Genomic DNA, 21,443 nt, shown 5'->3' on the forward strand with positions numbered 1-21,443 from the left:
TACCAAGCGGAGCACAGTTTTTTTGAGCGTAGTGAATCACAAGGATCAGTTCATTTAAAAAAAAAAAATGGTCACCAAACTCTTCATTGCTTGGTGGGAAACCAACAAGCACCTTTTTTTTTGGGGGGGGGCGGGGGGAATACATACATATATATATATATATACATATATATATATATATATATATATATATATATATATATATATATATATATATATATATGAAACGTTGGGTTACTTAATGTATTCCCTGGTTCTTTGATAACAGAGTGAGGTGTTTCACTATGGGAATCGCTCTTGCTTGACCAGTTCTGGAAGCTATCTGGGAGATATAGACAACTCCCGGAATGCATGAGCATCCCGAAGCACTATTAATTAGGGACGTGAACCTCCTTTTCACGTCTACACCTCTGGCACTGCTGTATCAAGCACTGCCTGTGCCACAGAAGGACCTGAGACATCCATTCTATAGAACCTGACAAATGTGTGGGGCGACGCCCAACTTGCCGCCTCACAAATATCCTGGACTGAGACTCTCCTGAACAGAGCCCATGAAGTGGTCATACTCTGAGTTGAATGAGCCCTTAAGCCTTGTGGGGCCTGAAGGCCTCTACAACCATAGGCAATGGAAATGGCCTCCACAATCCAATAAGAGAGTCTCTGACGTAACACTGGCTTTCCCTTATGAGGAGTCGCCCACGACACAAACAGCTGGTCGACTTTCCTGAAAGCTGCTGTCCTATTTAAATACACCTGTAGTGCCCGTACTGGGCACGAAGTGTTGAGCCTTCTCTCTTCTTCTGACGAGAAAGGCGGAGGATGAAACGCCTTTAATTCAATTTGGCTATACTTGTATGCTGCCTCCACCACCTTCGGAACAAAGGCTGGATTCGGCTTTAATCACACCTTAGTGAGCCCGGGTGAGAAATGCAAGCAAGAGGGTCGAATAGATAACGCCTGTATATCACCAACCCGTTTTGCTGTTGTTACAGCCAACAGTAAAACAGTTAAACTTTGGCCCCACTCCATCCAAACACTCAAATGGGTGTTGAGACAAAGCCTCTAACACGATTGACAGATCCCAAAGGGGAACCAAGGGTCTAGATACCGCAAGTTTCCTTCAAGCTCCTTTCATGAAACGGCTAACCGGAGGATGCTGTCCTGCAGACTTATCCCCAAAACCAACATGACATGCCGAAATAGCTGCCAAGTACACCTTTATAGTTTAAAAGCCTTCCCTTTATCAACCAAATCTTGCCAGAAACACAACAGTTCAACCACTGAACAATGAAAAGGAAATGTGTTCCTCACACGGCACCACTTCTCAGAAACCTGCCACTTGCAAGTGTAAAGTGAGCGAGTAGAAGAAGCTCTAGAGTTCTGAATAGTATCTACGACCCGTTCCAGCAAACCAGCCGCATTCAGGTTCCACCTCTCACCGGCCAGGCCCACAACATCAGTCGGTCCGGGTTGGGGTGGTAAATCTCTTCTCTGGCTTGAGACAGGAGGTCCCTGCGTATGGGCAGAGGCCAGGGCTCTCCCACCAGAAGCTGAACTATCTCCGTCACACCTTACATCTGACAGGGAGATGTATGGAGGGCACTGACTAACTCCAATACATTTATATGAGCCTGAGCACTGTCTATGTCCCATGTACCGTTCACAGCCCTGCCCATCAGGGTCGCTCCCCACCCTGACAAGGACGCGTCGGTTGCCATGGTGATCCTGGATGACACCGCCCCTAGCGGTGCGCCCGCTTCCAAAGTTGCCTTGTCTCTCGCAGTTTCGCAGATGACATCATTGTTATTCTGCGACTGAGGTGACGACGCGGGCACAGACGCAATGCCGCAACCCAACGCTGAAAGTCCCTCATCGTTGAAAGACCCAATCGCACGACTGAAATCGAGGCCATCATGCCAAGCAGACGTAAACACATTCTGAACGTCACCACTCTCCCCAATTGAAACTGGGAGAGACACTGAGTGAAAGACGTTATTCGCCGCTCTGACAGAGTGACACGGTGCAAGAGCGTATTCCGTGCACTGCACGGGAATCACTCGGCTTTTCGCCCAGTTCATTTTGAAACCCAGATCCCTTAAGTGGTTTATAACCGTCGTGGAATCTTTGATCGCCTGATCGCGGGAATGGGAACATATCAGGAAATCGTCTATGTAAGCGAATATCCCGCCGAAAATGCCGCTGCTCTGCAACGGTGACAGCGCTGCCTCCACACACTTGCTGAACAACCTCGGTGCCAACGATAACCCGAACGGGACAGCTCTGTATTCGTACGGCCTGCCTTGATAGGTAAATCTGAGAAACCTCCTGGGCAAAGGGTGAATGCCAATGTGAAAATAGGCGTCGGCCAGATCGATTGTAATAAACCAATTGCGGGGGCGAATATCGGACAGAGCACTTTGTGTGTCAACATTCTGAATGTGTATTTCCGTAGATACTTGTTCAACACTCGGAGATCCAATATGGGACGAAGAGATGAGCCCCCTTTCTTTGGAATGAGGACATACCGGGAGTAAAACCCCATGTGAACTTCCTCTGGTGGGACCACTCTGATCGCGTCTTTCTCCAACAGCAATGTTGTTTTGCCCTGTAAGACGCGCGCACCATCTCCGTTCGCTATGGAAAATACCACTCCGTTGAACTTTGGTGGTTTCGTAGCGAATTGAAGTCTGTAACCCTTCAGAACAGTGGACAAAACCAAAAAAAGATGACATCACTTCCAGCTCCGCTCCTGGGCGCTCTGCCACCCAAAGGGTTTGTGCTCCCCCTGTTGGCAGCAAGGGAGCACAACAGGTGTCTGGTTGTATTTTTTTGTTTTTGTGCTTTGCCCTCGGCTCTTGGCCTGGCTGCAAAGCTGAACACTTTATTTTGAACACTGACTGTGCTTGGTGACACTGTGGGTTCACTTGCCCCTGCTCTTTTTCCTCTGGAACTTGCCAAGAGCGAACTCCTGCTGAATTGAGAACTGTCAGCAAACTTGAACCAAGAGCATTGGGGCACTTCTCCCTGCTCCTTATTCTTTTTGGAGGAGGAAGAGGAGGAGGAGGAAAAGGAGCAGAGGTTAGGAAGAGTTCTTCCTCTTCCCATCTCCACGACTGGGGGCACATCTTCTTGCTGCTACAGCGGCAGAAGAATGCTTCCCCCATGACTTTCCAGTCAGAGCGGGGCTGTTGATTAGCCTGCTGACCACCGGTCTTTCTCTACGGTTTAGAGCCCGTTGGCCTCCCACGTGCTGCAGCAGCAGCTTCTGTAAAACCACTCCTCTGAGTCTGAGGGGGGCGGGGGTTTTGCTTCCTAGGGAGACAAAGGTCAAAGGCCTCACCCTCCTGTTTCCTGAGTGCGCTGCTCTCTCTCTCATTTTTTGGAGAGCTGGACCAAAAAGACCTTTGGTAGGGCATCCATGATGGCCGCCTTCTGTGTGTCACTCAGCCCTGAGAGGTTCAGCCATGGTGCTCACAGCAAGCCCCATAATGCGTCCACTGCCCTGCACAGCACCCCTGGAGGAACGCAGGATGAGGTCATTGACCACGCAGATCTCATCCCAAAGGGCAGGGTTAGGCGACCCAGTGTCCAGCTGGCGGCCCATCTCCTCCAGGATCTTGGCTTGGTAGGCAGACAGCAAGGTCATTGCGTTCAGAGAACACACTGTCTGAGCTCCATACCTATACATCCTCTGGAAAGTGGAGGCAGTAACTCGCTCCGCTTTTGTTGGTAAGGAAATGCTGCTGGATGCTGAAAGAGAACGGCGGTTAGGGTGAAGATGGTAGGCCACTGACGGCTCCACCGCTCGGGGTCCGGCCAACCCCAGTTCTCCTATCCCGTGTATTTCCAGCTGAGAGTAGCCCTTGGTGGGGAGCTTGCATGGACTGGACCAGAAACGCTTCATCTCCTTCATGCAGGCAGGCACTGCCGGGAGGAGCTGCTTTACTGAAGGCTGGGCGGGAGGGAGCCTCTTATCGTCATAAAGATCCCTCTCAGCACCTTCAGCATCCAGGGCTGCAGGCTACTGGATGCTCAGTTTAGATGCAGCTCTCTTGCAGACCTCGTACAAGTTACCATCCACCGGGGGAACTGCATCTGAAGTGCTAAGGGGTCTTGATTGTTGGACAGGGAATGTGCAGTCATCCTCTACATTGTCCATGTCGTTTTACATCAAGCAGGTCAGAATTGGCGTCGTCAGCCTCCTCTATGTCCTGCTCCATCCCCAAGATATCCTTAAAGAGTGGAGGCATATTGGGGGACTCCTCTTCCATCATGTCCGCCCAGCTCTGTGTAGCTCGCGGGGGATGGGATGTGGTTGCAGACTGTGTGGAGGCAGTAGGCAGACATGGGTCATGACTACTGGCTACCACAACCCTCAGTCTCCTCTCCAAAACCTTCTCCGGCATTGTGGTGCAATGGGGACAAGATTGGGGATCCGCCAGTGACGCTTGTGCGTGCTTAACGCCCATACAAGCTATGCACATGGGGTGGGGATCCCTTCCCGAGACACACGATGCAGGGCATTCTCAGGACAGCAAACCCGCAGCCTTCGTCTCATGCCCTTTGGCAGGGGCCGAAGACATTATGGCATACAATGGAGACTGAAAAATTCGCTGAGAAGCGGATGAGTGCACTCGTCGCAACACGTTAGCGGACACACCGCGCTCAGCTCAGCTAAAAAATTAATGCTAACCGAACAAGGTCGTTGTGACACGTTAGCCTTAGCCGACTTGACTTGCTAACAGCGCAATGCGTAACTATTGTGCTGCCAGAAAGCAATACGTTTTTACATGAACACTACTCATGTTGAAGCCAACAAATGTCCTGAAGACACCCACCCAGCGGATCCAAGCCGATACCAGAAACCACGTTCGGCAACGTAATCCTTAACGGGACGTCTACAAACAGTTTAGCAACACCTGGTGGCTAGCCTGGATGCGCTGAGGGAGCTCCCGTTCACTTCACACGGTAAGAAAGCGAGAATGCTTGGAAAGGGGTGGCTTGACTGTGGTAGTGGGTGGGGCGGGCCCCAGGTACAGGTCGACCTGTCTGTCATGGACAGACGTTGTGTCATTGGAGCTTCCAGAACCATAGTGAAACACCGAACAAAGGTAGAAAAAGAACTATTAAAAAAACAAAAAAACAAAAAAACAATTGACACTAGGTGGCACAGTGGCCGCCTTGTTTGTTCCCTGATTTGTTTGCAGACCAAACCGTGTGGCAGTTCCACTCCTGACCTGTAGAGTCTCAGCTGTACTGAGAAAAATCTGAGGACAAATCAATTCAGGAAGTGATGAAGAAAAATATTATTTTGAATAAATCGTTCACAAACAACGCAGTGGGTGGATAGCAGAGCTTTTCAGAAACCTCACAGGTGCCAGGTTAGCATTCCTGATTCTGTTAGCATTGTTAGCTAACGGCGCTGTTTTTTACCTCCCGTCCTGAACTTTCCGTGCGACTGTCAGCACAACAAAGAGGGAATTTCACCGTGGTCCACTCCTCCCTGATACCCTTTATCGCTTTCACACACACACACGCACACACACACACACACTCCTCACTCTCACCTAGATGTATGATTGCATTTGTTGCGAGCCGACGCCATGCAAACAGCCGAGCGGCGTGCAAATGGGCCCCAGCGCCACCGCCGTCGAGCCGCTATTAAATGCGTTGCATTATGTCACGTTCACCTGCTTTGCTCATTAAGCATCCCCTCCCACCGCCTCCATCTCTCCCTCCCCACACTCCACCCTCCTCCCTCCACCACCACTACCATCGCCACCGCCGCTAGCAGATTGAACACAGTTCACTGCCTCCGGCGGCGCTTTAAAAAAAAAAAAGAAAAAGAAGAAATCCGGCTCCACGCCGGCGCCGCTGTTTTCAAGTACAGTTCCGACACATTACACGCCTGTCCGGATACGTACCTGATTAAATAGTGCACCCTGTGGTGTGACGTGTGGCGCAGTTATTATTTATTATTTTTTTAAATCTCTCTCACACACACACACGCACACACAGACAAAACCCGCCCCTCAGAGGCTGCCAGCTCTCCCGGGACCCCCTCCCCTCGCCTCGGACCTCTCTCCAAACCCCCCACAGCCTATCAGTGGAGCTGCACACAGCTCTGCATGACGGACGACCAGCCGGCGCCACCTGGGTGCTGCCATTGTGCGGCGCTCCTTATCGCCCTCGTCCCAGTTTCCCACCACGCAGACGGCGGGGAGGGGGTGATGTGGTGGTGGGAGTGGGGGGGTTAGCACACATTGCATGTGGCCGGCCCTGACAGGTGGATGGCGGGGGGGGGCGGAGCTCTGTGCCATACACACACACACACACACACACACACAGCCAGCACATGGCTCTGGAAAGGGGGTGGAGACTGACGGATGCTGATTAGTTTCCATCCAATAATTTCAATGCCTCAAATGGAAAATTTGTGTCTTTCTTGGTCGCCTCCTGTGGACGCCCGGCTCGCCCTCCTCCTCCTCCTCCTTCTCCTTCACGCCCGGTTTCATCCTCTGGCCAAAGCAGCCGCCACCCATTCACTTTTTCTTCCTGTTCTCTTTGGGCAAAACTTTTTCGGGCTCTGAAAACAATTTTCTGGCCGGCTGCAGAGATAAGGAAGGAAGGAAGGAAGGAAGGAAAAAAAATAGTGTTTAAGTTGAGTGTTGTTTCAAAACCTGGTTCCGATCCCAGATCCTGGTGCTACTAGTACCACTACTACTACTACTGCGGTGGCAGTGGGTCAGCAGAGATGAATTACATCCAACTGCAAATCATTTGGCCCAAAACACAGAAACAGGAAAATTTTGCAATTCCAAATGTGTTTTTTATATTGCATGTAATATTTTCTTGTTTTCTGCTTGTAGAAAAGAGCACTTTAAACAAAGAGGTTGAAGTGGATGTTCTCCACCAATCACAGGCCTTCCTCTGCTGTTGATCCCTCTCCCCCACCCAAACACCCACCCACCTCACTGTCAGCATTAGCATTTTAATTCCTGCAGAAAACATAAAAAAAAAGAAATTTTACATGCTGTAAAATTTTACGGCAGATTTTAATGCTAATGTTGTCATTTGGCTGCGCTGGACTTTTTTTCTTCTTCTTCCTTTTTTGTAAGGTAATAAAAGTGGGTCAATAAGGAAAGAGCTGTGGGTGAGAGTAAGTAAGTCACAGCGAAAAAGAAAGAGTAAATGAGGGAAGCTGCAATCGAATGATTATCCCGAAGAAATTTAAGGCAAATTGAAACAAGAAAAAGACTGGAGGACCTTGGACACAACGTTTAAACAGGAAATGAAAAACAAACCAACCAGCCAAAAAAATAAAGAAATTTGAAGGAAGTGAAAGTTTAAAAATGTTTTGTTTTTATCAGAAAAGTGTTTCCTCCGTGATTGAGACTCGCGGCATCAGACAGGAAGTGACATTATTTGTTCGCTCGTCGTCTGCAGCCAATCAGGGCCCCTCCTCCTGCTCCTGATGGCGTGTCGGGGGAACTGCAGCCAGCAAAGCGCCTTTAATTAGTTTCCCCCTACAGGTTCCCCCGGGAAACTGCATCACAAATTATCCGATCCTGCTCCAGTTCCCACCGGCGCTCTGGGAAAACCAGACTGCCGCTGCCGCTGTTTACCGCCACGAGTGGCTGTAAATGAATTGGCTGCTGCAGCCGCTGCTGTACGTTCCCCAGCTGTCAGCGGGACGGCCGCCTCTCATTGGCCTGTCACTTTAAGTCGAGGCGTATTAATGGGCTGCGTGGGCCATTGACTCCTAATTCCTCCCGACGTCGGCGCCGGCTGTAAATATTGCGCGGGGGAGCTTTATTTTAATCAGCGGCTTTATTGATCACCTGCTGCTGCCTCCCCGAACAATTCTGCTTTTTTTTTTCTTTAAATATGCCGTTGGTAAAAAAAAACAAAATTGAATTAAAAAAAATTGGTCCCAGGTCTTCGTGTTAAGCATATGAGGCAGGCGGGGAAGCCTTAAGAAGCCGCCACATCTCTTTGATAAATGTTTTTTCACCTCAGCTTTTCAGGTAAAGTAACTCTTGGTGATATCACAAAGGGTTGCAGTGTTTCATTTTCAAAGTCTGTCCAATGTCCTGTTAGTGAAATCACTCAACAACTTTCTCTGCTCTTTACAAACTTTTGCATAAAACACTGAAAACATAATGTCACAGAGAGCCATTGCTCGTGAGGCGTGATCTGCCATTAATTTTGACCTTCCATGTGTCGTCCAAAAAAAAGGTTAAAATTAAAGTTTTGAAAAATGTGTAAAAAGAAAAACAATGTTTACCCAGCTTCCCAGCTCTCCAGTTGTTCCCGTGGCTTCACTCCCGCCGTCTTGAAAGTCTGTCCCAACGTCCTGTCGGCGAGATAACCCTTTATGATGTCACAAAGAGTGTCAACCTTTTTTTTTTTTTTTTTATCTTCCTTGTGTCGCGGAAGATCCAACGAGGTTCCAGCAGGGGGCTGAAAACAAACAGAGGGCTAATTTGCCCTGAACAGTGTCAGAGAATCTTTAAAACAGAAGTTGTCAGATCACAGACGGAGATTTGGAATGGGACGTGGCAGGAGGCGTGTGCCGTTGGCGAGGAAGACACTTCAGGTCTCTCTCTCCCTCTCGCTCGCCCTCTTCTCCCTCCCTCCCTCCCTCCCTCTCCCTCTCTCTCCCTCTCTGGCCGAGGTCAGGGGATGATGGATGGGGGCTCGGCCCGGCGGCGAGTCAGACGTCGGCGCCATCGATTTATCCTCACATTTGTCTGGGAGGAGGAGAGAGAAGGAGGAGGGGGAAGAGGGAGGATCAGGGGTTGGGGGGGCTTCAGCGAGCATTACCCAAACCTTGATATTCGGTTGCCACACACACACACACACACACACACAGAAGTGTTTTAGCTGTGTGATTTGCCCGCCGCCTCCTCGAGGCCTTTCCATCGATCCGCCGCCAAAGTGGCGTCCGCTTGTTTAACATCCCGCCTAACGACACGCTTCAATTGGTCCCCGGCCTCGATCGCTCGCTGGTCCAGTCGGTCGGACCTGCCTCCTCCAGACGGCGAAGACGGACCTGTTAGCGCTCAGCGGTGCGTGAAAATGACGCTGTCAGAGGTAGCGGAGATGGATTTTTTTTTAAAACTCAACTCCTCCTGTCTCCTTGCTCCCTCCCCCCCTCCCCAATGACGATGAATTTCAAAGGACGTAGGCGTTAAAAATGAAAATGAGCGCAGCCAATTAACCCCGGGGAAAGTGGCAGCCATGTCGGGGTCACATGACAGGAAGTGACAGCGGCGTTCATCAGGAATCACCAGGAACGTTCACGGACGGGAGCTTGTAAGCGGGCGAAACCTACTTCCTGTCGTCTGTCAACGAGTCCCGACTGCCAGCAACTGTCAGGAGTACATTTTTCTCCCCCGGCTTTCTGTCCGAGAGACTTCGGAACGGGAACGTTTGTGACAATAACTTTAGCTTAGCGGTGGTGTTGGAGGTGGATAAACGGCTCATCTCTCTCTCTCTCTCTCTCTCTCCCTCCCTCCCTTCCTCTCGCTCGCCCAGGGCATGATGTACCTGGAGGAGCGGCGGCTGGTGCACCGCGACCTGGCTGCCCGCAACGTGCTTGTCAAGTCACCCAACCACATCAAGATCACCGACTTCGGCCTGGCACGCCTGCTGGACGCCGACGAGAAGGAGTACAACGCCGACGGCGGCAAGGTCGGTGTAAGTGGGGGACGGGTCAAAGCGGGGTCAAGGGCAAGGCGGGGCAAAGGTCAAACGGGACCACCGGTCATGCCGGAGGGGTGGGGGTGTTGGATCGCAAAGCAAAACAGAACGGCCTCAGAAGAAAAAATACGCAAAACCATGTCAGCAATTCTTTAAGAGAAGAGTTTTTGGGTGAAAATTGTCGCTTTTTTGCAACAAAGTTACAATTTTGCCGAACGATAAATAGTCGGCGAGATACTGTACATTTCAATACACGCCTTGGCCACTCCTAGAGAGATTCACGCCTCAGAGATTCATTCATCATTTAAAGTAAAAAAAACACAAATAGAAAAACAAACAACAATTTCCAGGCGCCCCCTGCAGGCCGTATGTCACTTTCCTCCTTTGGGCCAAAGAAAGAAAAAAGTAGCAGAAGAGCAGAAATGTCTTGTTTTACTTAATATTTAAATTGATGTGACGGTTCATGGAAGCAGAAAAGAATGTTGATCTGCAGCTTTCAGAACGAGACAGAAAGAAAAAAGCGTGTGTCTATTTGAGGGATGAAATACTGCATGGATGAAGAAAAAATGTTTCAACGTCCTGAGATTCCAATCGGGAGGTTTTTGTGTGCGGGAATGGAGGCAACTTTAATTAGAAGCTTCTTCTTCTTCTTCTTCTTCTTCTTCTTCTTCTTCATCTCCTGATGAAGCTCTCTCAGCTCTCCCCCCCCCACCCCCACCCCCACTAAAAGAAAAAAATTGGCTGCAGGCGAAAAACGATTACCTGGATGATGCTGAGACTTTAAACGTATAATTTCCTGTCTTCATACTTATTTAGCATTGTGTGGTTGCGACGACCATCGACCAGGACGCCGCCGATCGATGGTGCCGCTCCAGTGACATTGAGCGCAGGAGCAAAGCTGAGCGACGCTTGGATGAGTTGACGATTGGCCGATACTCCCCCACTCTCCAAAAAAAATAAACAAAAAAAACTTTGGGTGCAAAAAAAATCCGAGGGGAGGACGGCCACCGTGTAATTGGCTGGAAAATCACCTGTGGGCCATGTGTAAATAATTAGCGAACAATGCAAAGCTTTTTCTTTGTTTGGTTTTTATTTTATTTTATGCATTTAGGTGCAACATGGCTCTGATCTACTCTGTCTCCTCCTCAGATGCCAGTCAAGTGGATGGCGCTGGAGTGCATCCACTACAGGAAGTTCACTCATCAGAGCGACGTGTGGAGCTATGGTGGGTGTTTGCTGTTAGCCAGTAGCCCGGCCGTTTCTCCTCCAAAGGCCGTTTTCTCACATTCGTGGCGTCGGGAAGGGACAGGAAACCCTCCAGTCGCACTTGTTTCACCTCTGCTCCTCTGCTCCCTCCTTCTCCCCACTTCTCTCCTTGGTCAGGAGTCACCATCTGGGAGCTGATGACGTTCGGAGGCAAGCCATACGACGGGATCCCCACCAGGGAAATCCCTGACATCCTGGAAAAAGGGGAGCGGCTGCCGCAGCCGCCCATCTGCACCATCGACGTATACATGGTCATGGTCAAATGTGAGTTCCAGCGTCTTCTTCTTCTTCTTCTTCTTCTTCTTCTTCTTCTTCTTCTTCTTCTTCTTCTTGACTTGAGAAAGGAAGAAAAAATGCTGCTGAAAAAATCTGCCACATTCACGCTGAGTTAGTTAGCGGCGGCTAGGCTAGCAATCCCGTGCCTTTCTTCCTGCTGAGCTCGTTCTGTGTCTGCTCCAAGAAACAAAAAAACAAAAGGAATAATGATTTCAATAAATTATAGGAAAAAAAACTGTTGTCCTCTGACAGGGAGGATGCAGTGCAAATCAGCACCGTCAGTATCCTATTTGTTTTTATTTTTGAATCGTGTCGGAGGATTTTCTTCTATTATTTTTTCCTCCTCTCCTCAACCGCTGTGCTCTGGCACCTGGAGGAGCCGCAGATGAGTCTCGGTTTTAATAAAGAGGCTTCACACTTAATATATTCATCCTCGTTGGAGCTCTGGGGGAGGGAAGAGTGGAACAGGAGGTCGAAGAGGAGGAGGAGGAGGAGGGGAGGTGTTTGCTGCTGGGACCTCTGACCTCCTCCATCTGGACAGCCACACCTCCTCCCATCCTGAACTCCTCCTCCTCCTCTTCCTCCTGTCCTGCCAGAGCGACTCCAGACCTTCTGCCGGGCTGCAGCCTGGTCCACCATCCCGACACCCAACCGTGCTCAGGGGACTGGAAAAATCTCAGAAATTCATAAAACACATCCTCCTTGTTGGGCAAGACTAGGGATGGATTGATACCTCTTTTTGATTTCTGCTACTGATACCGATACTTTATCTTGAATATCTGCCGATACCTATACCGTCACCAGCTTACCTTCCAAACTTCTCAGGAAGTTGGCCACAGTATACGAGTCAGCAGAGCAGTGGTAATGTCGGCGTGTGGACTTACTTCAAGCTTAACAAAGCTAAAAGCAAAACAGCAGAGTGAAGTTTGTGTAATAAAGACGTCTCAAAGGGTGGCAGCAGCACTGGAAACTTCAACACTACAAACTTGATAAAGCATTTGCGGAAGCTCGTGTTGCCAAATTTCATTCAGAAAAATAAAGGAGGCCTTAAAATAGGGTTTCAAAAAAGTATATTGTTCACATAGTTTGATCTGCTTTGTTACCAATAGATATTAGAAATAAGCTGAATGACTGTTTAAATTGTATTAAAACCTTTTAATTGGACATATTTTTACACAACAATTGATAAAGTGCAGGACGGATGACTTTTACAAAGGAATTAAATAAAGTGAATACAAATGAAAAAATAAGTAGAACTCTTTATAGTGTTGTCACTTGTGCCACCACACATGACTTCATGTAAATTTTTAAAGTCCTTCATGTGTCCTATTTCTTAATAAAAGAAAAACCCTGAAATTGCAGGTGTGCAAATAATTCAAATTTAACTGTAAAATATTCTACCTTGTCATTGCCACATCCATCTCCCATCAACAGCTCTCTTCCATGAACAGTCATCTGTTCAACACATTTTCTTTTTCTTCTGTGTGGAAGAGTAGATCTAGGTTAACAGCTCTCTTTTTTCACTGTGTAACTTCCTTTTCCAGGTGTCTTTCTTCTCACTTCTTGTAGCACTGCATAGCTATTTGTCATTCAAAAGATTGCAGTAAAACTCTGAACAGGACTGCTCAAAGTTGAGGAGGAGTTGGGACAAGCCTCAGCCATTTGCGTTTGCTGCTGAAAGAAAAAGCAATCCCGATTCATAGTCTACTACTCCAGCTGCCAGTCCGCAGTTGTTGAGAATGGGTTACGCAATGGTGGAAATGGCCTGCAGCGACGTAGATTACAGTTTTGAACGCAAACTCTATGGAAATTAACTTGAGTTTGCGTCGAAAATAAATCGATGTTCAAGACAACTCAGAAATATGGGACAAACGCCGTCCCGTATCAATTCAAAACTGGACGTACAATTTCATCGTCAAATACGGGACAATCCGTATTTTAAGATGGATGCTCCCCTGTAGCCGCAGGGATTATGGGGGGAACTTTGTTGTTGAGTTACATTGCATGTCGTTATTTACTGTGAGTGTGTTAGAGTGTCTTAATGCGTTGTTAGAGTGTTCTTTTGGCCTTACATGCCATGTTTTGTTCATTTTTGTTGGAACCGTGAGTCAATGTTGACTCCGTCTGAGTTAGCCCCTAGTGTTCATGTTTAAGTTGCACCATAAAGTGACATCCCTGTGACGCACCAGCAGCGAGATCCGCGCTACGAGTGATTCTGTCTGCATATCGCAAAAATATTCTGTTCCATGATGCTTTCGCAAATGTTTGATAGAGTTCACGGTGTTGAAGTTTCCGGTTCTGCCGCCACCCTTCGAGATATGTGTGTTGCACTAATTGCACTCTGCTGTTTAGCTTTTCGCTTCGTGAAGCTTGAAGTAAACCCGCCTCGCGCACACTCTGGCAGCTGTTCGCGTGACACGTGCAGCAGCCGCTCTCGGCTCGGCATGTCATGCATTGAGGCCAGAGTCGTGAACGGCTGCGGGATCGGATCGGAAGGTTACTTCTGTACATTGCAATAACCGATACTGTCATTTTGTCCAATATCGAACCGATAATGATACCTAATATCGGATCGATCAGCGCATCTCCGGCCAAAACTAAAAGTTTTAGAAGCTTGTTAAATTATTTTTTTTTTTTTTTTGTTAAATCCATCTAACACTTCCAGAGTGTCACAGAGCTCCAAAGAGCTTCATTAGCTTAGACAAGTCTTTGACTGCTTCAATAATCGGAATTCTGTCCCTTCCTAAAACTGCGGAAAGTTACCTGGGTTCTAGAACGAGCTTCCGCACTGCGCGAGCGGAAAGCGGGTAAAACTTCCACATACACTTTTTTAGTTTTTTTTCTTAAATTAATAATCAGCATTTGCCATTGGCCGCTGGCTGCCGTGTTACTCCATTTTCCTCTGTTTGCAAAGGCCAGAGTGTGTTGAAAGAGGTGGGACAGGATCTAGCGGCACTCACAGCTCCGAATCCAAACAGGCTCCCGGGGCGGCGGCAGAGGCAAGGGAACCGCCAGTCCAGCTGAAATGTCATTCAAAAAAAATCAAAAAAAGAAACGGAAAGAAACACTGCCAGCAGCCTCCAACAGACGCAATAAGAAAAAATCCTGTGGTGAGCCATCAGCTATCCGCTAACTGCTGTAAAGCTTTACGGCACCTTTCGTCAAGGGTCCCGAACGGCTGAACGCGTTTCATCCAATACATGCAAACTAAACGGGCCACTCTGATTGGCTTCATGGAGACCAGGAGGCGGGGCTGAGCTGTCCTGTTCAGTTGTACTCAGTGGATGAACCGCAGTGAATTTTTCTATTTAATTCTGCACCGAGAAGAAAAGCCGGCGACCTCCTGCATCACCTGCAGGGCCTCTGCTGTGTTTTCAGACCAAAAATGAAAAGTAGAAAAAGACTTTTTTATTGAATCTCCTCAGGCGGCAGCTGTGGCAGCGTTATTTAGCCTTTAATGCGTTGCGCTCGCTTTGGCGGCGGCTCCTCGTCTGGGGACGTCGGGGGTCAGAGGTCGGGATCGATGCGCCTCACGCTGTTCCTCCGGCCCTGAACTGACGGGTTTACGGATTTTAAAGACGGTGTGTGAGGAGACTGGAAGAAAGAGGAGGCGGAGCTGAAAGACTCTTCGTAATTCACTTCCTGCTTTAACCCCACCCACCCCCACTGAATCGCTCTCCTCTCCAGGCTGGATGATTGATGCTGACAGCCGGCCGAAGTTCAAGGAGCTAGCGGCCGAGTTCTGCCGGATGGCCCGGGACCCTCAGCGCTACCTGGTCATCCAGGTGAGTCCCATTCCGCCAACCTAACGCCACCACCATCCACCCTCCGCTCCGCTAATGGCTAATGGCTAACAGGCTAATGGCTAATATGATTCCGGCCCCCCTCTTCGCAGGGTGACGACCGAATGAAGCTGCCCAGCCCCAACGACAGCAAGTTCTTCCAGAGCCTGCTGGACGAGGAGGACCTGGACGACCTGATGGACGCAGACGAGTACCTGGTGCCTCGAGGCTTCAGTGTGGCCCCGTCCGCCTTTGCTGCTAGGCCCAGAGTTGACTCCAACAGGGTGAGAGCAACGCTAGGTGACCACACCTCTGTGACCCGCAGTTATTTTCTGCAACAATGAACATCAGCCTCAACTTGCTTGCTGATTAAATCCACGGAACGCCTCCAGAGTTTCAAACAGGTCCCAAGAATTCCACCTGCCGGTCAATGATCTCGCCAGAATCACATAAAAGAGCCAGAATCGTAAAGCCTATGGGATAATCTTTATTAGTTGCATCATTTACAAGTTTGACTCGGTTTGGCCGGAATTCTTTCCCTCTGTAAAACTCTGTAATGGTTACCTGGGTCAGAGAACGAGCCTCTATTAATAATCGGCACTTGCTTCTGAGGCCGCCTCTTTTCTTGCAGAAAGATCCAGCGGCCGCTGCCTTGTAAAGCCTTCATAACCCGATCAGAAGCAAGTAGGGGAACAGAACAAATTGACCAACAAAGGGAAGGAAGCTAAAATGTTGCATTTTTTTTTTATGTTTTTGTAGCACAAGGCTTAAGAAATAAAAACGAAAAAAAAAATAGTCTCACTGGCCTCCACAAGCACAGCTCCAGGTGGTAATAACTCGCTATGCTTCTATGGTTTCCCACCGCCGCTAATGTTCCACCTCCATCATTTCCTGGCCCAGCAGTGCAGCTCCAACCTGGGCCCCAGCAGCTCCTCGCTCCCCAGGCCCCAAATTTCATTACTCGGGAGCAAATAACAGACGCGCGGACGAAGGACGGACGGATAGACGCTCTTTTGGAGAAAAAAAAAACGTTTGCGCGGCTGTTTGCTGTGGGGGGACAGGGGGAGGGAAGGAGGGAGGGGAGGAGGGTGGGTGCGTTCAAGGTCAACGACTTCAATCAGCGAATTCAAAAGTCATCGGATTACACAGCCAATAGAAGTCTGAAACCAATGACGGCGAGAAGATGGTTTGTGATTTGGGATGAGCAGATATGGACGCTACTAGCATTTGGAGGGGGGGAAAAATCATAATTAAAAAAAGATGTGCGAATACTGTCAGGCTTTGAGGATGAGATGAACAGAGAAGTTTTCAGAAGAAGGAAAAACCGAGTTGGTGGAGCTGTGTTTTTTTTTATTTGGCCATCATGTTGTGCTGTGTTTTTTTTAAATCCTTGCTTCCTGTAATTGCCTTTCTTGTAGCATTAGTGGTGGGCAGCAGTGGGCCCGGGTCAGAGCGCCGGCGGCGGCGCTGGCATGCTGGCGGGGGCACCACAACAAGAACTTTGCCACTGTGTCGTGTTTTTGCGCTGCTCTTGTGGGGGGGGGAGGGGTCTGCCGGCGGCGGTGGTGTAGGGTTTTTTTTTTTGTTGTTTTTTCTCGAGGTTTAGGTGTTGGGAGTCGCCGCCCCCACCTTCCTTGCCTGCCCGCCCGCCCCATCCCCCTTTCTGCCCCTCGAGGGTGATGACTGCACCGGTAGAAGTTTGGTGTGAGAAGTGTTTTCTCCGCCAGGCAGCTTCCGGGGTTAAAAGTCTCCCTGCTGCTGCTGCCGCGGGTGCTGAGCAACTGGAGCAAACTCACTGCGAGACTTTATTATTCCTGGCAGTAGACCAGCGTGTGCGTCTTTTGTTTTTTCTCTTCTTCTTCTTCTTCTTCTTCTTCTTCTTCTTCTTCTTCTTCTTCTTCTTCTTCTTCTTCATTCTCTTTTAGGCTGATTTGAACAGAAAGATGATTTGCTCTCAAATCTCTCGGCCTACTTTCTTGGCATTACGGACTGTTGAGACCAAGATGATAGGCGGAATTTGCAGTGGGGTTAGTGTGTAGTGCTAGCGCGGCGCTAACGCTCATCTGCTTTTCGCCAGCATGTGGCGCTGTGGCGCGCTGTTTCAGCTCAAACATTTGTTTGAAAGGAAAAGGGAGAACGCGAAAGAAGAACAAAGTTGAAGTTACAGTCACATTGACTGTCATATCCTGAAGCATGTGAAATTTGTCCTCCGCATTTGACCTATCCCCTGTGGGAGCAGTGGGCAGCAGCAGTGCCGCGCCCAGGAATCATTGGGTGATCTTACCCCCAAATTCCTACCCCGAATACTGAGTGCCAAGCAGGGAGGCAATGGGTACCGTTTTTATAGTCTTTGGTATGACCCGGCCGGGGATCGAACCCACAACCTACCAGTCTCAGGGCAGACACTCTTTGACTAGACCACTGAGCTGGAGCAAGAAGAAACATTTTCACTTCCTGCAACTGCAAAAGAGAATCAGCGCACCACAGCAAAAGAGAATTAGCATTAGCACAACAGCATCAACTACCTTTTTTGCCAAATAGAATCAGTGTATAACAGAAGAAGAAAATTACCTTTAGCACAGCATCATTAACAATCAATTTCTGCCTTCCAGAACCAGTTTGGGTACCGAGACGGCAGCCTGAACTCAGCCGAGGGTTCAGTGTCAGGCGCCCAGGCCTGCGGGAACCAGGACGGGCCAGCGGCGGTGGGAACTGCCCTGTCCCTGGAGGAGCAGCGCTGCAACGGGAGCCTGCACAAGAAGAACAACCTGAGCCAGTCGATGGCGGCGGCAGCAGCGGAGGATAGCGGCGGCCAGAGGTACAGTGCCGACCCAACAATCTTCCTGGGTGAAAGGACGTCCAGGGGCGACACAGACGAGGATGGATACATGACGCCCATGAAGGACAAACACTCGTCAGGTAATGAAAACAGCCCATCACAAACACTTTATGATACCCAATTATCAACTAGCTAATCAGAAACAAACTAGCCAATCAGAGATAAAGTAGCCGATCAGAAAGAAACTAGCAAATCAGAAATTACCTAGCCAGTCAGAAACAAACTAGCCTATTGGAAAGAAACTTGCAGAACGGAAACCAACTAACCAATGATCAGAGACAAACTAACCAATCAGAAACTACCTTGCCAGTCAGAAACAAACCTACACGCCCAAGCCCAACATGTTGATTTCAAGTGAAAACTTAAGACTCAAAGAACCAGTGTTTTTATCCTCCGGCGTCCAATCACCTCTCAGCCTCTTACCTTAAACGGCTGCACGTGTTCATCCAATCACATTGTCTCTTAATTTTATCGCCATTGATTGAAATTCCTCCCGACACGCCTGCCATCTTTTTTCGGCCGCCATCTCTCTCTCTCTCCTTTGATCATTGCTCCGTCCATCAGCCGGCGCTCTGCCGCTGCAGTCTTTGATTTTTTTTTTTTTTTTTTTTATCTCCCCGCACCCCCCTTCCCTCACCCCCTCCCACCACCACCACCACCCGTTCAAAATATAACAAAAGCCTGCAGCAAAATGCATCTGATGCAATGTCAAGGAGAAGAAAGGAGGGAGCGAGTGGGCACAAAAAAAATCGATAGGTTTCTCACTCGGCTATTACGGTGCTTTTGGAAGCTGCTGAACGAGGTCATCTGGCCCAGCGCCGTGGCCCCGCCCACTGACGGAGCACCAGCTCCGCCTGCCAAAGGCTGGCTGGTGCCGGACCGCATGGTTCGAGAGCAGCTACTACTACTGCTAACGCCTCATCTTCATCATTGTCATCATCATCATCATCATCATCATCATCATCATCATCACGTTATCATCTTTGTCATCAGCATCATCAGCATCATCATCATCATCATCAGTTTTTATTATGTTTATCATGTTTATCATCACCATTTTTCATCGTCATCATGTTTATCACCATCATCATCTTCAACATCATCTTATTCATGATCAGCATCATCACTATTATTTTTTATTATCGTCAGCAGCAGCAACATTGTTGTTGTCGTCATCTTGGTCATCAGCATCATCATCATCATCACCTTTTTAATTGTCTTTAGAATCATCATTTTTCATCGTCCCCAACCCTGAGTTCAGGAATAAGCTGGTATTGAAAATAGATGAATGGATGGATTTTTCATCATCAGCAACACCATCATCATTTTTCATCGTCATCATCATCACCACTCATTTCCTCACTTCCTTTCCTTTTCATTTGCTTCCATCTTTCTATTGAACCTGTTTTTCTTTCATCTGTCTTTAACTCTCTAATTTTCTCTTCTCTCCTGCTCTCCTCCCTCCTCCTACCTCCTCCTCCTCCCTTCCTCAGACTACCTGAACCCTATCGTGGAGGAGAACCCCTTTGTGTCGCGGCGGCGGAACGGCGAGATTCACGCCCTGGACAACCCAGGCTACCACGGCACACCCTGCGGGGGCGGCGGTGGCAGCAGCATCCACCACCCGCGGGGAGGCGGTGGCGGCGGTGAGGACGAGTACCTGAACGAGCCGCTCTACCTCAACACCTTCCCGGGCCCCGCCCCCCCGCTGGGCCTGGAGGCCCTGCGCAGGAACGGCCTGCCCCTCCCCTCCGCCCAGGCCCCGCCCCTCCCCTCCTCCTCGGCTGGCCCAGCCCCCCACCACCTCCCGCTCGCCATCCAGACGTCGGGCCTCTACGCCACCCAGCCCCCGCCCTCCTCCTCCCCCTGCCACCAGGCCCCGCCCCCCTCTCACCTCCTCCTCCACGCCCACCCCTCCCTGAAAGGGGCGGGGCCAACCGGCAACCCAGCGGGCGTGGCCCAGACGGGTTGCCCGTCGGGTCACGGCAGCCTCCCGGCCTACCAGGGCCCCATCCACCCCTCCAGCCTGCTGAGGCACGGAGGGGGAGGGGGGGCCCTGACCTCGGGCAAAGTGGGCGGGAAGAAGCTCAAGGTGACCTTTGACAATCCCGAGTACTGGCAGCACAGCCTGCCGGCCCGGGCGAGTGGCGCGGACGGCAGCCAGCCGGGCTCCGCCCCCCAAGGCGCCAAGCTCCTCCTCAAGCAGAATGGACACGTGCGGCCCCCCCTGGTGGCTGAAAACCCCGAATACATGGCCGACTTCTCGCTCAAGGCGGGCACCGTCATGCCGCCGCCCCCCTACCGGCAGCGGAACACGGTGGTCTGAGGGCCACCCACCGCCACGCCCACTTCCTGTTCCCACTTCCTGTTTCCTTATCGAGAAAGGGCTGGGGCGGGAAGGAGGCATGACCACGGACCTCCCATCTCACCCCACCCTCCTCTCCTCAGACATCTGCTGTAGAAACGTAGCGACAACCGAAGAGGCGGAGCCTCAGCCTCGCTGGCCACGCCTCCGTGGCCCCCCAGATACCCCACATCCCTCCTCCCGTTCTTGTCAATAGAGATGTTTTTCTTTTTTTGTGGGTGAGGGGGGCAAACAATGGACGAAAGACTGGCCCTCAGTAGCCCCGCCCCCTCCCCTGGCGAGCTGGACATGGATTGGACGGATTGAGGAAAAAAATCCCTTCTGTTTCTATTATTAATTCTTTTCGTTTTTTTTGTATAATTCCTCCACCCGTCGTCGAGGGTCCGAGCACCAATGAACCGGAGGGGCCCGGGATTTGGGCGTTGCCACGGCAAGAAGCTGCAGGACGAACGCGCTGGGAGCTAATAATAAACGCACCACAAAGTCAAATCATTTTACCGATAGGAAATATACATATATATATATATCGTACATTCTTGCGTCGTTTTTTTCTCCACATCGTTCATGTGACACTTTCCTGTTTTTTTTTTTTCCAATTTCCAGTGATAATGTGACGGCCGACAGCCAATCACATCTTTCCAGTCCGACCGTTTCCTTTAGTTTTTTTTTCTGTGTTGCTTTTTTTTTTTTTTTGCAACGCTCCCTGAAAAACACACAAAGATTTTGCCGTTTTGTTGTTTTGCTTGACTGCCGTCGACCCCCGAGAGCTGTTAACTTTAAAAGCAGCTTTGCAGCAGCAAGCGAAAAGACGGTGAGGGGAAGAGAGAGGGAGAGAGAAAGAGAGGGGGGTATTAAAAAAAAACCCGCTGTGAAGAATTTTTTTTTCCCAACGCTAATTGCGCTGCTGAGAGGTTGGAGTTTTAACACTGTTTCCCTCTTCGGATTGCAGATCCAACCTGAATAAGTAAGGAGTGTCTTGGCGAGAGGGAGGGGGAGGAGGGAAGGGTGCAGGGAGGGGGCGCTGTTTCTACAATAAATTGCTGAACGGGCTGAACGGAGAACCGCAATTAGCCCAGTGTTTGCAGCCTCCTGCTGGACCAGATGACTCGATGGTGGTGGTGGTGGGAGGATGGGCAGACGGGGCGGGGCAGGGAGGGGCGGAGTTTACAGACTTAAAGGAATATTTGGCCAACAAAAAACAGTGTCTGGG

The 21,443-nt window shown here is 49.7% G+C and overlaps 1 protein-coding gene across 1 annotated transcript in view; it reads left to right on the forward strand.

Moving 5' to 3' along the window:
• Positions 1 to 21,205, forward strand: part of LOC142903146 (receptor tyrosine-protein kinase erbB-4) — a 194,598-nt gene extending 173,393 nt beyond the window's left edge. Inside the window, exons 21-27 of the mRNA XM_076048639.1 lie at positions 9,541 to 9,696; positions 10,855 to 10,930; positions 11,089 to 11,235; positions 14,935 to 15,032; positions 15,143 to 15,313; positions 17,642 to 17,948; positions 19,362 to 21,205. Of these exons, the coding sequence (XP_075904754.1) occupies positions 9,541 to 9,696; positions 10,855 to 10,930; positions 11,089 to 11,235; positions 14,935 to 15,032; positions 15,143 to 15,313; positions 17,642 to 17,948; positions 19,362 to 20,194 (1,788 nt within the window). The 3' untranslated portion in view covers positions 20,195 to 21,205. The remainder of the gene's footprint in view (positions 1 to 9,540; positions 9,697 to 10,854; positions 10,931 to 11,088; positions 11,236 to 14,934; positions 15,033 to 15,142; positions 15,314 to 17,641; positions 17,949 to 19,361) is intronic.
• The last annotated feature ends 238 nt before the right edge of the window (positions 21,206 to 21,443 follow it).

This window comes from Nelusetta ayraudi, unplaced genomic scaffold (assembly GCF_046127955.1).
Source record: "Nelusetta ayraudi isolate G7.1 ecotype Tasmania unplaced genomic scaffold, CSIRO-AGI_Nayr_v1 ptg000106l, whole genome shotgun sequence".
Lineage (NCBI taxonomy): Eukaryota > Metazoa > Chordata > Actinopteri > Tetraodontiformes > Monacanthidae > Nelusetta > Nelusetta ayraudi.